The 14,433-nt window shown below is 40.7% G+C and overlaps 1 protein-coding gene across 3 annotated transcripts; it reads right to left on the bottom strand.

The window, feature by feature from the left end:
• Positions 1-2,049: 2,049 nt before the first annotated feature.
• On the bottom strand, positions 2,050-13,861 carry ZNF502 (zinc finger protein 502). 3 transcript variants are annotated; one of them, XM_008961543.4, is made up of 4 exons: positions 13,489-13,861; positions 11,538-11,635; positions 5,876-5,989; positions 2,050-5,323 (listed from the first exon to the last, which is right to left on the bottom strand). In XM_008961543.4, the coding sequence occupies exons 3-4, from the start codon at positions 5,928-5,930 to the stop codon at positions 3,744-3,746; spliced, it is 1,635 nt and encodes a 544-aa protein (XP_008959791.1). In that variant the 5' UTR covers positions 5,931-5,989; positions 11,538-11,635; positions 13,489-13,861; the 3' UTR covers positions 2,050-3,743. The 3 variants fall into 3 exon arrangements, with proteins under 3 accessions (XP_008959791.1, XP_057157689.1, XP_008959789.1); XM_057301706.2 differs by lacking the exon at positions 11,538-11,635 and having other exon boundaries at positions 13,485-13,861; XM_008961541.4 differs by lacking the exon at positions 11,538-11,635.
• Positions 13,862-14,433: the final 572 nt, after the last annotated feature.

Raw genomic sequence — 14,433 nt, 5'->3', positions numbered from 1 at the left:
CCACAGGATGCTCTTGAACTCCTGGCCTGAATCAATCCTCCCACCTCAGACTCCTGAGTAGTTGGGATTACAGGTGCAAGCCACCATGCCTGGCCCAGTTTGGGATTTGTAAACTGCAAATGCCCTCCTGCTAGGCCAGCATTACTCTTCAGTTCCTGCTATTTCATAGGTATTCCAGTTGACACAGGTGTGTTTCTGCAGTTGCATGCATTTTCCTCCTCCTGTTGACCCTGACATCAATATAATTGAAAGCGTTTAGTTAAATTGTGATAGGACTTTTAAATCTCTAATTGAAAAATACTGTTTCTTATGGGATCTTCTGTTTAATACAATCTTAGGGAAAGTTTCAGAACTGTTGCTCCTGGCAGACACTTCGTGGACACGCATACTCACCATGCCTCCTTCCTGCTGACAGCTGGGGACTTAAGTCACAACCTGCAGACTAGCACAGAGAAATGTCTGACTCTTCAGTTGAGTTCAACAAATGCTTATTGAGCACCTCCTAAGTACCAGGCACTGTTGATACAAAGGTAAAGAAATTTCACATTGTTCCTTCCCTAGCAAAGCTGACAAAGGGAAAGATGTGTGAACAAACCATTATAATGTAACATAATAAAATGATGAAAAATACAAGACAGAATAAAAAATACATGAGGTTAGAGACAGCTTTGAGATATTGCCTAAGCACACTCGTAAGTGAAAAATGGGAGTTTTGCAGGCAAGCAGAAGCAGGGAAAAGGAACTGAGGCAATAGGAACACTATGTGCGGAAGTGCCAAAATAGAGTCCAGAGGTGATATTCCAGAATCACAGGAATTTGAACTATGGAATAGAACATGCCAGGCAAGGAATGGCAGCTAAGGATGGCAATTCAGGCATGGGTCAGATGAGGGGCCTCACCTGCCTCTTTAAAGGACTAGTGCTTTATTCCGAAAACAATAAGCAGCCAGTTATGCTTATAAAGATCAAGAAGAAATGTGAAAGATGGCCTAGTGGGGCAAGAAACTGGAAGACTGGTAGATAAATTTTTAAATAGGAAGTCCAGGCACAGTGGCTCATGCCTATAATCCCAGCACTTTGGGTGGCTGAGGCAGGCAGATTGCTTGAGCCCAGGAGTCCGAGACCAGCCTGAGCAACATGGTGAAACCCATCACTACAAAAAAATATAAAAATTAGCCAAGGATAGTGGCACATGCCTGTAGTCCCAGCTACTTGGGAGGCTGAAGTGGGAGGATCGCTTGAGCCTGGGAGGTGGGGGTTTGCAGTAAGCAGAGACCATGCCATTGCATTCCAGCCTGGACAACAGAGTGAGATCCTGTCTCAAAAAAAAAAATTAAAATTAAAAATAAAATAGTCTAGAAAATAAATTAGGGAGTAGGGGACTGGACTACAATAACTGCAGTGGAGATGGCTTCCAGAGATAGCAGATAACTTCAACAGGACATAGTGGTTGAATGGATATGAAGATTGAATAAGAGGGAAAACTGAGGGTGAGGGCAATGACTAGGTTTGGGGCCATGCTGGAGAGACTAGATACATCATGGGCCAGCAACTGAGAGAAAATCGGGAGCACATAAGTCCAAGTGTGAGAATATGGGGTCAGGGTAGTGGAAAGAACAGTTATTTAACTGTTTCCCCAGAAGGTAAAAACATGCCATATTTTCTCAGCCTGAGAATTAAAAATTCAGGATAAAGTCTGTTTCACTTGAGAAAATCTTTCCCACAAGAACTTATGGATATCTTTTTTTTTTTTTTTTCTAGAAAAAGTCTCACTCTGTCTCCCAGGCTGGAGTGCACAGACACAATCTCGGCTGACTGCAGCCTCCACCTCCCAGGTTCAAGTGATTCTTGTGCCTCAGCCTCCTGAGATATCTTTAAAGTTTTGTTGTTTCTTTCTTAAGAAAACTCTCCCTATTCTAATCTCCACTCATAATTCTCAAGATGGTGTACAAATATTGCTATAAATAACTATTCATCAGGAAGTTCCAAGAAAGGTTCTGTTGGGCAATAGTTGATATAACTCATGAAATAAATATTTACTGAACATGTATTATGTGCCAGTAATTAATTATGCAGTTTTTATCTAGGAGGTATAAATACATTTTTGCTTTTGGTAAAATAATATTTTCACGAACATATTTAGAAAGGTTTTACAGCATTATTTTTACCCATAGTGTATTAATTTTCTCAATTATGACTTCACTGGTGGTAGGTTTTAAGAACATAATCTTCATAGAAAGTGAAAAAGATATATATTTATACGATACTCCCATTAATGGTAATTCATGGCCCAAACCTATCCCTACAAGGCAACTGCTCTAGAAAAAAAAAAAAAAAAAAATGATGAGTTCCAAATAACCAAGCATTCCAGAATCAACTTAATTTAGTGTTTTTAACAGCCATACTTTAAAAATGCTATAAGCTTCACAGCTTAGAAATTATTTTAAATATCAATCAAAGGCTATCCTCAATCTTCTGAAGCTCAATTTCTGGGTAGCAGTTAAGAACATGAAAGGAATTTGGGAAATAAAGGGAAAACTATGTCATTTCTCTCAAAAGAATAAAACACTGTCACAGTCAGTAGCAAAATGTGCTATCCTGATTTTCAGGGATTTGAAAAAGATTCTTTTAGAAGTCTTTCCAAAGTCATTCCACGACAAATGTCAACACTTTCTTAAGCAGCCCCAATGTCCAACCAACTGAAAATTCTTTCTTCTTTCATTACTAATGCTTTCTCCTAAAGACCAACAAACTAAGTATCATTTTGTTAGGACATTGTTAGTCCTAGTGTGTCTCTCTCCTCTGGTCTCTGTACACCAACAGCCTAGGCAAACTTACAATAGACAGGTGTACACCTTAGTACAGGCAGGGTTATGTAGGTGACTTGCTCAGTCACATGCAGGCTTCCTGTTCTGAGTCTTATCACTCTAGCAGACCATTTCTTTCCTGGGTAACCATATTTCCTCTGAGATATTGAGTCTTCCTGGTTCTCTGAACAGGTATGACTGCCTCCCCATAAACCAGTATCATGAATTCTAACTTGGTCTCCCATTTCATTCTTAGCTCTGAGTCACCTCAAAGCTTGGAAGAATCAGGAAAGACCTTCACCCTGATAATGAAAGAAAGCCTTCTTTACTGGCAGATCTATAGAGGTCAGCCCAGTTGTTGCTTTATATCTCATTTTTTTAATGAATGGATATGGATTTTTTTTTTTTTTTTGGCTCTTACTTGTTTCTGTCTCCTTTTCACAGGACCACTTCCACAGGTTGGGAGCCTCCCCCATGGTAGCATGGTCAGGGCTGCCTCAAATCTGGAGGCTAGACTTAGCACTACATCAGAGCTATGCCACTTCACACTGACAGGCAGTGTTTAAGAAAAACATCTCAACCTGCCAGCCAACGAAAATGGGTGACAAGTCAGAATGTGGGGCAGGATGTAGTAAAGTGAACAGAAGTGCTAACAAATGCCTCCTCAAGCTGTAAGAGTCACATGGGGAGACAGTGGCAATGTGTAGGCTTTATCTGAAAAGCAGGAATTTCTTTCTACCCTGTATTCCCAGATGCCCACCTCAAGTAGGCTCTGCATTCCCTAAGCTCCCACCTCCATTTCTGGAAACATTCCTCTCAGAGTACAGTAGCCAAGGCTCCTTCATCCTTCCCTCCAGGAACTCTACCTGCCCCTCTATTCCCAGTCAGATTCGTAGTCATCCTCGCTAGAGAAACTGTCATAACCTAAATGGCAGCATTAGTCACCACTGTGAAGTTTCTGATGTCTGAAAAGGACTGAACTATGTCTGAAGAACTTTCCACACTCAATACACTCATAAGGCTTCTCACCAGTGTGAATTCTGTAATGTTCACTAAGGTGTGCATACTTGCGGAAGGTTTTCTCACACTCACTACATTTATAGAGCTTCTCACCAGTGTGAGTTCTATGATGTTCAGTAAGAGATGAGCTATGAGCAAAGGCTTTCCCACATTCTTTACATTTATAGGGCTTCTCTCCAGTATGAATTCTCATATGCTGAGTGAGGCAGGTGTTCTGATTAAAGCCCTTTCCACATTCATTGCATTTATAGGGTTTTTCTCCAGTGTGACTTCTCTGGTGCCGAATAAGGCAAATGCTCTGAATGAAGGCTTTACCACATTCACTGCATTTGTAGGGTCTCTCCCCTGTATGTATTCTCTGATGTTTAGTGAGTGGGGTGCTCTGAGTAAACGCTTTGCCACATTCTTTACACTTATATGGTTTTTCTCCAGTATGAATTCGCTGGTGTTTAATAAGAGATGGGCTCTGACAAAAGGCTTTGCCACATTCTTTACATTTATAGGGTTTCTCTCCAGTATGAATTCTCTGATGCTGAGAGAGGTTTGCCTTTGTTTGGAAAGTTTTCCCACATTCATCACATTTATGGGGTTTTTCCCCAGTGTGAATTCTCTGATGTTGTGTAAGATTTGAGTGTTTTCGAAAAGAAGAGCCACATTCACTGCATATGTAAGGCTTCTCACCAGTGTGAATTCTCTGATGATGAATAAGGTGTGTATTCTGATTGAATGCCTTCCCACACCTATTACATTTATAAGGTTTCTCTCCAGTGTGAATTCTCTGGTGTTCAGTGAGATGTGAGTGATTGCGGAAGGAATTCCCACATTCGTTGCATTTATAAGGTTTCTCTCCAGTGTGAATTCTTTGATGCTGAGTAAGAAATGATCGACATCGAAATGTTTTCCCACACTGCTCACATCCATATGGTTTCACTCCAGTGTGAATTCTTTGATGTTGAACAAGGAATGAACTACGACTAAAGGCTTTCCCACATTCCTCACATGCGTAGGGTCTCTCTCCAGTATGAGTTCTCTGATGTTGGGCAAGGGATGAGCTCTGAGTAAAGGTTTTTCCACATTCATTACATTTCCAAGATTTTTTCTGTGTGCAGAGAGTTGGACATTTACTTTGGTCTGAAATATCATTGGTTTGTATATTACTTGTTTCCCACTGATGCAGACTCTCTTCTGTAGAAACCCTGAGACGTGTAACAAGGCTTGAGGTCAAAAGCAAGCTTTTCTCAAAATTATATCCTTGACTAATAATTTCAGGGGGTGCTTCTTTGTGGATGAAAGTTATTCTCCCAAAACCTCCTTCCTGGAAAAGGCATGATTCAGCAATCTCCCTAGGAGAGTTTTCCTTCATGCCCTCACATGCATATTTTTCTTCAAATGTAGAATCTTGGTATTCATCCTCTTGGAACCTCTTTACTACTATCCCTGATGAGTCAATTTTACAGACATCCTGCTCTGGAGCAGGCTTGTTCTTGTTTACCCAGCCTGAAAGAAAACAGCAGAATGAATATCTCCTGTACAGGGCAGAGTGAAGGCCCCTGAAACTGTAAGACCTTAACTTTTGGCAGACCTCAGTAATGGCCTATGATGAAGGGCCAGTAACAGCAAGTGTGGCAAGTAAGTTAGAGTTGTAACTGGTAGAAGAGATATGCATTAGGGTAATGTGATCACCATTAACGAGGAACTCCCATGGAAGGGGTAGCTACAGACACCCAAGGAGCAAGAGAATGAGACAATGGAGATAAATGAAAAACAACACCCAACACACAGGCTGAGATTAGGGCAAGACAGGAAACATGAATGGTTTGTATCCAGAGTGGAGAGTGGGAGAATGTAAACAGGAAAATGCTAGAAATGAGAATGATAAAATTAGTACTGGGGAAAAGTTGGCCCCAGACATGTTCACCCACCCCTGTCCCCAACATCCCTATAAGAGACAGTTATTTTATCTCCTGAGCCTCACCCAGCTTGTCCTCTAAAATTTCCAAAGGCTTCCTGTTGGCTATTTCTCCCACTGCTTGTCCCTTGCTCACTCACCTGGACAAGTCTCTCTTCTAATGTCTCTCTCTTCAGCTCCTTGCATATTCAACATCCACAGATCGTCTCTTCGCTTTGATTGGAAAACACTTCAGGTCTGGAAAACTGGGAACCCTGCTCATGGGGAAAAAAGGTGCAGGGAGGGAGGGAATATTACTGCCCCAGTAAACAGAACAAAAACAAAGAGCTCTTGCCTAGGGACACTATCTAACAACACACACAGTAACTCTCAGGATAACAATGTGGAAGCATCCGCAAAAATCAGCATTGGCTTGTAGCCTCCTAGGTTCACACCCCATTTGCCAGCTGTTCAAGAAGTGGTAACATCAGACTAACATACTATCAAATATTTAAGCACTTGATAAGTAAATCAGAATGTTATTCATTACCTTTCTATAATTATAAAGATTAAACGAATAGGAATATTCACATCAATTAGTACACTCTGGCCATCATACAATAATCTATATGAAAAGCCAGTTAATATAGTTAAAAGTTGTATAGCAAAATGTCCTCATAGCAAAGCTTGTGCATTAAGTCTGATTTACCCACTTCTACCAAATGCCAAGGAGCTGAGATAGTGTTAGGGAATGCTATCTACTTGATACAAACTAGAGACACACTGATTGTCCCTTCTTCAAGATGTCATATCAATTAAACAGTTTTTCTTCAGGTATAGCTTAGTGTCAGAGGGCAGGCTGCAGTTAAAAAGAAACAGAAATAAATTTAACTGTGAAATAAGTTTTGACTTACAAAAAAGTTGCAAAAATACCAGTTTCTATAAATGCTGCTTCTTAAAAATATCAATACCAAAACTGTTCATTCAAAAATATCTCTCCATTTAACCTTGAAGTGAGAAGCAGAACTGGCAGCATTATTCAAGGAAAAAGGGAAGATCCAGATATGATTTTACCAGAGTCAAGAACTTGGAAGACATGAAAGAATAAAATAAGTCTGCTCAAGTACATAATAAGCTTGGTCTTGTGGACTTCTCAGTGAAGTCTGTGCTTCTGCATTGAGTTTTAAAGATTTAAGAAGATCCTTGGCCAGGAGCAGTGGCTTACGCCTGTAATCCCAGCACTTTGGGAGGCCGAGGCAGGCGGATCACCTGAGGTCAGGAGTTTGAGACCAGCCTGGCCAACATGGAGAAACCCTGTCTCTATAAGAATACAAAAATTAGTTGGGCATGATGGCAGGTGCCTGTAATCCCAGCTACTCGGGAGAATGAGGCGGGAGAATCACTTGAACCCAGGAAGCAGATGCTGCAGTAAGCTGAGATTGCGCCATTGCACTCCAGCCTGGGCGACAGAGCAAGACTCCATCTCAAAAAAAAAAAAAAAAAAAAAAAAAAAAAAAAAAAAAAAAAGAAGATGATCCTACCTGGTTTTCCTGATTCTGATTCTCATTCACAGGAAGAACATAAAGGAACCTGTAAGCTACTATACAATCCTACAGAGACTCAGAGACTAATGCAAGCAGAGTTGCATTTGGGTAACTAATCAGTGCTAGATGCTGGAAAAAGAAGCCAGACACCCTATCTGGCTCCAACTTGTGTCATAGCTGGACAAAGACATTAAATGAATCATTTCAAATATGGGAGTTACAAAACTGCAAGTATGGGGTGCTACAGAATGTAAAGCACAGGGGACCTAATATAGTCTGGGTCCCCTTTAGACGTGTGAAAGGGAAAAGAAGAGAGACAAAATGAACATACAAAAGGAATCAAGCTCAGTACTTTGGAGGAATAAAGGAGACATAGTAATGCCCAAGTATTAAACACCAGAAATGAGACATAAAAGTCTGAGGCAAGCCAGTTCAAACAGAACGCTAAAAAACATTTTAAGGACTTTACCCTAAAGTGAAGAGAAAGCCATAATAAGGATTTGAAACAGTTTGATAGAATACATGACATGATTAGATCCACTGTTTTAAGGAAACATATTCCTCTGTCTACAGCAACAGATAATATGCGTAGTGGTGAGGAGTGGGAGGGCAAGGTGAAGGCTTGAAGATCCCTTGTGAGGCTATTTCAGTAGTCCAGTATGGGGACTGGATTAAGAGAAAGGATCAACCAGAACGAATGAATATTGGTGGGAAGGGTGAGAGAGGGAGATGTCAAGGATAATTAGCCAGTTTTGGGAGATGACAGTGATCTTTAGTGACACTGGTACACTGCTCTGGAAAGGAATAAGTTATCTTTAGTCTCAAATATCCAAATAGAAAGTGTAACAGGGCATACACAGCTGAAAGAGAGGAGAGAGGTGTGGCCTGAAGAGTTTTAGACATAAAAAAAGTACTTGAAATCACAGGAGTAACAGATAAAATCTTTAAAGCAATGTGGCTAGGAAAACTCCAACAGTGAGTCTAAACACTTAAAAGATCTCTAAGCCCAGCAAGGTGAGGTAGCTCACACTTGTAATCCTAGCACTTTAGGAGGCCAAGGTGGGAAGATCACTTTAGGCCAGAAGTTTGAAACCAGCCTAGGCAACATAGAAAACTTCACCTCTACAAAAAAACAAAAATTAAGTTGGGTGTAGTGGTGTGTACCTATAGTCATAGCTACTAAGGCGGGAGGATCACTTGAGCCCAGGAGTTCGAGGCTGCAGTGAGCTATTAATATGATTGCATTGGCCAGGTGTGGTGGCTCATGCCTGTAATCCCAGCACTTTGGGAGGCTGAGGCAGGTGGATTACCTGAAGTTGGAAGTTCGAGACCAGCCTGACCAACATGGAGAAACCCTGTCTCTACTAAAAATACAAAATTAGCCAGGCATGGTGGCACATGCCTGTAATCCCAGCTACTTGGGAGGCTGAGGCAGAAGAATCCCTTGTACCCGGGAGGCGGAGGTTGTGGTGGTGAGGATGGATCGTGTCATTGCACTCCAGCCTGGGCGACAAGAGCGAAACTCCATCTCAAAAAAAAAAAAAAAAAAAAAAGATTGCATCACTTCACTCCAGCCTGGGCAACAAAACAAGATCCTGTCTCAAAAATAAATTAATTAAATAAAATATCTCTAATCCTCTAAGAGATGTAAATAAAAATAATTTAATATATGATAAAAGCAGCATTTCTAATCACAAAAAGATAGATAATTCCTAAATCAAGTTGGCACCATTGCTAACTACCTGGAAAAAAAAGTGCAATTACTATATCACGCCACACACCAAAATAAACCCAAACCAATTAAAGGGTTAAATAAAAAAAGTAAAACCACAAAATAAAGTATGACCAATAATTCATTCTAGGGTTAGCACTTTCAAGCATGATGCAAAATGGATAGGACAAAAATTGATAAATCTGACCACATAAAAACAATACTCTGTATATCCAAAATACAAAGAAAATGAAGAAAAACAAGCTTTAAAAAAGTATTTTTCAGTTATATATCAAGGGATAGACAGACCTAATAAAGACTTCTTACAAATGAGTAAGAAAAAAAGATGAACTGAGAGAAAAATGGAAAATACAAAAAATACACCAAGAATTACAAAAGGCCAATAAACATATCAAAACAATGTTCCATCTTTATGGTAAACAAGGAAATGGAAACTGAAAGAATGAAGAATCAATTTTTACATCAAACTGGAAAATCTATTTTTAATGCTACACTCAAGATTCACAAAGGTGCAGGGAGTTTCTCACATACCGGTGCAAATGTAAGTTGGTACCATCTTTCTGGAGCTAATCTGGCAATATACATCAGGTGTGAAAGTTGTAGCTTCAGTTATAGTTAGGATGCTGTGATCAACATTTTGTGGATACAGGAATTCAGAACAGAATGCTCATTTTGTATATACACCACCTGTAGTGTACCTCAGAGTCATCAGTATGCCATAAAAAATGACTATATTTGGCTGGGCGCAGTGGCTCACACCTGTAATCCCAGCACTTTGGGAGGCCAAGGCAGGTGGATCACCTGAGGTCAGGAGTTCAAGACCAGCCTGCCCAACATGGTGAAACCACTTCTCTACTAAAAAATACAAAAAATTAGCCGGGCGCAGTGGCAGGCACCTGTAATCTCAGCTACTCAGGAGGCTGAGGCAGGAGAATTGCTTGAACCCAGGGGGCAGAGGCTACAGTGAGCCGAGATCACGCCACTGCACTCCAGCTTGGGCAACAAGAGCGAAACTCCGTCTCAAAAAAAAAAAAAAAAAAAAAAAGACTATATTCTTTGACCTAGTAATTCTACAAATAGAATTTTCTCAGAAAGAAGTAAATTTCCAGAGAGAAGAGAAACAGAATTCTTCTGTTACTTGTAAAAATATCCCCTGAAATGTACATGGAAATAAAAGTTTTTCTACTGGTGGACACTGAGGATTAGCAAATTATGGTACTTCTAGTTGGTGAAAATTATTTAGACATTAAGATAATTAAAAATGAAAATATGTGTTTATTGGGAAAAAATATTTATGCCATATGTTGAAAAAACCCAGTATAGTAAAATTTCAAGTAGTAATATAATGTAAAATATATGTTTGTTAAAATATACATGTGTCATGCTTGTGGTTTCAGCTACTCAGGAGGCTGAGGTGGAAGGATCACTTGAACATGGGAGGTAGAGGTAGCAGTGAGCTGTGATAGCACCATTGCATTCCAACCTGGATGACAGAGTGAGATCCCTCTCAAAAATTAAAAATTAAAAATACATCTGAATAAGATCAAGAAGGAAAAATAATCATCACTGTGGTAAAATAATGAATTGTGAATAATTTCCTCAAATGTCCTCTATTATCTATATTTTGCTCTACTTTTAAAAAAATAACAAATCTATAATAATATATAACAAATTATTTATTGTGATCATATCTGAAGAATAAAATTATGGTAAACTTTTGCCTTAAGGCCTATCTTTTTGTAATGTTTGAAAATTTTCCCATAGGAACAACTAACTTCTGTAATCAAAGAAAAAGTGAAAAAGCATAATCAGAGATGGCCAGAGATTTATGTACAAAGATCACACTATTACTACAATTGTTAAATAAACAGGCAAATAAACATTGATAGACTAGCAAAGATAGATTATGAAAGTATCAAAAATCATAATTTCAAAGAATATTCATGAGAAAATATAATATGTTAAAACAGGAAGATACAAAACACTAAAAAACAAGAAATATGCACGCATATACTGGCATTAAGCACTCAATAAACAGAAACTATTGTTAATAAACAGATAAAACACACACATTTAAAAAAGACATAAAGAAAACCCACCAAAATATTAACACATTTATCTCTAGGTCAGTTAATGGGTCACTTTAGTTTGTGCTTTATACTCTTCTATATTTTTACTTCTCCTTCAATAAACATATATTATTTTTATAGGTAGAAAAAGTTACTTTTTAAAAACCCAGAAACAAAAACAAAAACAAAATGCCAGATCCAATGGCTATGGTATTGGCCTCCCATTCACAAGATGATAGTAGACTGGATTGGGACTCAGGAAAGTTTGCTCTGCCAATAGCCCATGTGAGTGGGCCTACATGACAGGCTATTTATCTGAAAAGGGTGACAAATTAGACAATATTTACGGGTCATTCCAGCTCTGATAATCTGTGAATCCTTGATGAGTTAATTCACATAAAGCATTCAAAAAGATATCTACTCGATGGCAGGCACTCAACAGGGGTTAGATGCTATTATGGTTGATACTAAAACCTACGGAGAAAGAAAGACATCTTGGTGATGACCACATCGTTCCAATCATGGATCATCTGAGCTGTCAGCAGTTTGTCAATGTCAAGGGTCAGCAAACATTTTCTGTAACAGGCCAGAAAGCAATTTTTTTTAGGTTTAATGGGTTAAATGGAAAATACAGTCTCTGTCTCAACTATTCAACTTTGCCTTTGTAGTCTGAAAACAGAAATAGACAATATGTACTGAATGAGCTTGCCTGTGTTTTAATAAAACAGTTTTACCAAAAAAAGTGGCAGACCAAATTTGGTCCATATTTGCTGACTCCTAGGTCTATAAGTTGCCCAGAAAGTAATGTACAGGTGCTTCTACAAATGCCTATTGTGGAATAATCTGGCTGTTAGTGATTTTAAGATGCTAAAAAGATCCCTCTGCAGATCTGGGGAAAGCTGAGTATTATGGTGAAAGGTAAAAAGGAAACAGGCTCTTAATAGCCCTATCCTGCTAACCTATTAGAGAGCTGGCTTCCTCCCTCTACCTTGTAAGCTTTTCCCCAGATGCCACCTCCTTACCCCTCAATAATTAGCTAAAGGAATCTAGGTAAGCTAGATGAAGTTTTTCCAGAATTTTTAACAATCCCTCCAACGAGACCACATTGAAATGTACTCCTCTCTGAAGCCCTTCTTGGTCTGCATTTTGGCACCAAACAGTGCACTCACCCAAGCTGTGGCAGTACACTTTATCTCTTATGCAGCCTTGGGTCACTTAGCAATGTGATCTGGGACAAATTTTCTATTCTCTCTGTACCTCAGTTCCCTCACTTAAAAACTACACATAGGCCTGGCGCGGTGTTTCACGCCTATAATCCCAGAACTTTGGGAGGCCAAGGCGGGCGGATCACTTGAGGTTGGGAGTTCGCGACCAGCCTGACCAACACTGTGAAACCCCGTTTCTACTAAAAATACAAAATTAACCAGGTGTGGCGGCGCATGCTTGTAATCCCAGCTACTCGGGAGGCTGAGGCAGGAGAATCGCTTGAACCCGGGAGGCAGAGGTTGTGGTGAGCCCAGATCACCCCGTTGCACTCCAGCCTGGGCAACAAGAGTGAAATCCCGTCTCAAAAAAAAAAAAAACAAACCAAAAACCAAAAAACAAAACTGTACACGCAATACGCTGTTGTGAAGATTAAATCAATTAGCACAAATGCTTCAAATAGTGCCTGGTATACAGTAAGTGCTAAATAAATGTAGTTTAAAATATTACCACCAAAATCTGCTTATGCCCTTATCGTCCTACACAAGACTGGAAGCATCTTTACATGTGGCAGTCTCCGATGTCACTCTTTTGTAGCCTAGCCACTAAATTCGGGGTAATGTTTGGCATATAATGGATAGTAACCCTTCATTGGGAGGCATTAAGGTTTGCATACATGCTATCACATACAAGCTGTCAACTGAGCTTTGTGAAGAAGCAAGGAACAGACTTCCAGACAGTACTTTAGAGATTTCTGTACCCTCCAGAATTGTAACTCAGGTCTCAAGACTCTCAACGAGTGCACTTTACGCTATTTGCCGTCTCCTATAAAAACAGGCTCTAAACAAGTTTCGGAGCTACAGGATCAGCCGGGGGAAGAAACTGGTATCTGATCCCCAGGACCTCGTTTCCTGACATGGGTCCTAGGTCTGTCTTGATCATCTATCCATCATTCATTCACTCATTAATTCATTCACTCCGCCATTTTCCTAGGCATCTCCTCTGTGCCGGGCACTGTGCTGGGCCTTGGAGTCTGCAGTGCTGAGGCTGCAGACTGGGCGGGCCGAGCCGCTAGGAGTGCCCTAGGTCCGGGCAGCACGCGTAGGCAGCAACCTGGGGAGGACTGAGGCCGGGGCTGACTTCCCAGATAACCCTCCAGCCCGCTGCCCCAGCAGTGGCTCGCCAGGGTCCTCTCTTTTCCCCTCCCTGGGTCCCAACTCGCTCACTGTGAGATCCACGGACTCTCCGCGGAGCGGCGCAGGCGCTCCCAGAGGTGGACTGGGGCCAGGACACCAGCCTTAACTTCTGAAACCGGAAGAATGGTGGCGCGGCCGGTAGTGCGTCAGCAGCGAGCTCGCGCATCCATTCTCTGATTCTCTAGGAAGCGGGAGGAACATCTCTATGGGACCCTAGAAGAAGGCGTTCCCTCCAAACCCAGCTTGTAACTCCAGCTTTGTTTCCCGCCAAGCCCAGCCTGTAACTCCAGCCTTGCTTCCCGTCAAGCCCAGTCGCGTTCCTGATATCCCATTAACAACTATCTTGGCCTGAAACACAGTGGCTACCTCAACCCTCAGGAAAACTGTAGAGGGAGACGTTGGGGATGGAAAGGATGCTGGGTAGGAGCCGGAATGGGCCATCTCAACAAGAAACTAGTATATTCTATCTGCTTAAAATAGTCTCTATTAAGAACCTTGAGTGATCCCCTGTTATGTTAGAATAAAGGACAAACTCCCAATCTAGGCCCACACAAACTGACCTCAATATCAACATCTCTTATTTGGCTATCATATACATTCTGCTCTAAAGTTACTGAATTCCCATTGGCCCCCTGAAATCCCTTGCCTGTTCCTGACTCTAGATCTTTTTCCCAGGATTTTCCCTTTGGAATACTCTCCCTTCCTTCTACCTGCTCTCCCTAACCTCAGCTATCCAATTTATCCTGGTTCTTCAAATCCCAATGCCAATTCTCACTTGACCACCTAGACTGTTGCCCTTATGGGTCTTTACACTCACATATCACTATTAGTTATTCTAGCTCTAGCTAACCTTCTATTCAGTGCCCCCCTAAATGCATACACTTGTACTTCTTTCGTAGGTATTGTTAGGAAGATACACACAAGTAGCATCCCACCCAAGGACAACTGTGAAAGACCCAATCAGTTCATTTTTAT

The sequence above is a fragment of the Pan paniscus genome, chromosome 2, assembly GCF_029289425.2.
Source record: "Pan paniscus chromosome 2, NHGRI_mPanPan1-v2.0_pri, whole genome shotgun sequence".
Lineage (NCBI taxonomy): Eukaryota > Metazoa > Chordata > Mammalia > Primates > Hominidae > Pan > Pan paniscus.
This window is presented reverse-complemented; position numbering and strand designations above follow the sequence as displayed.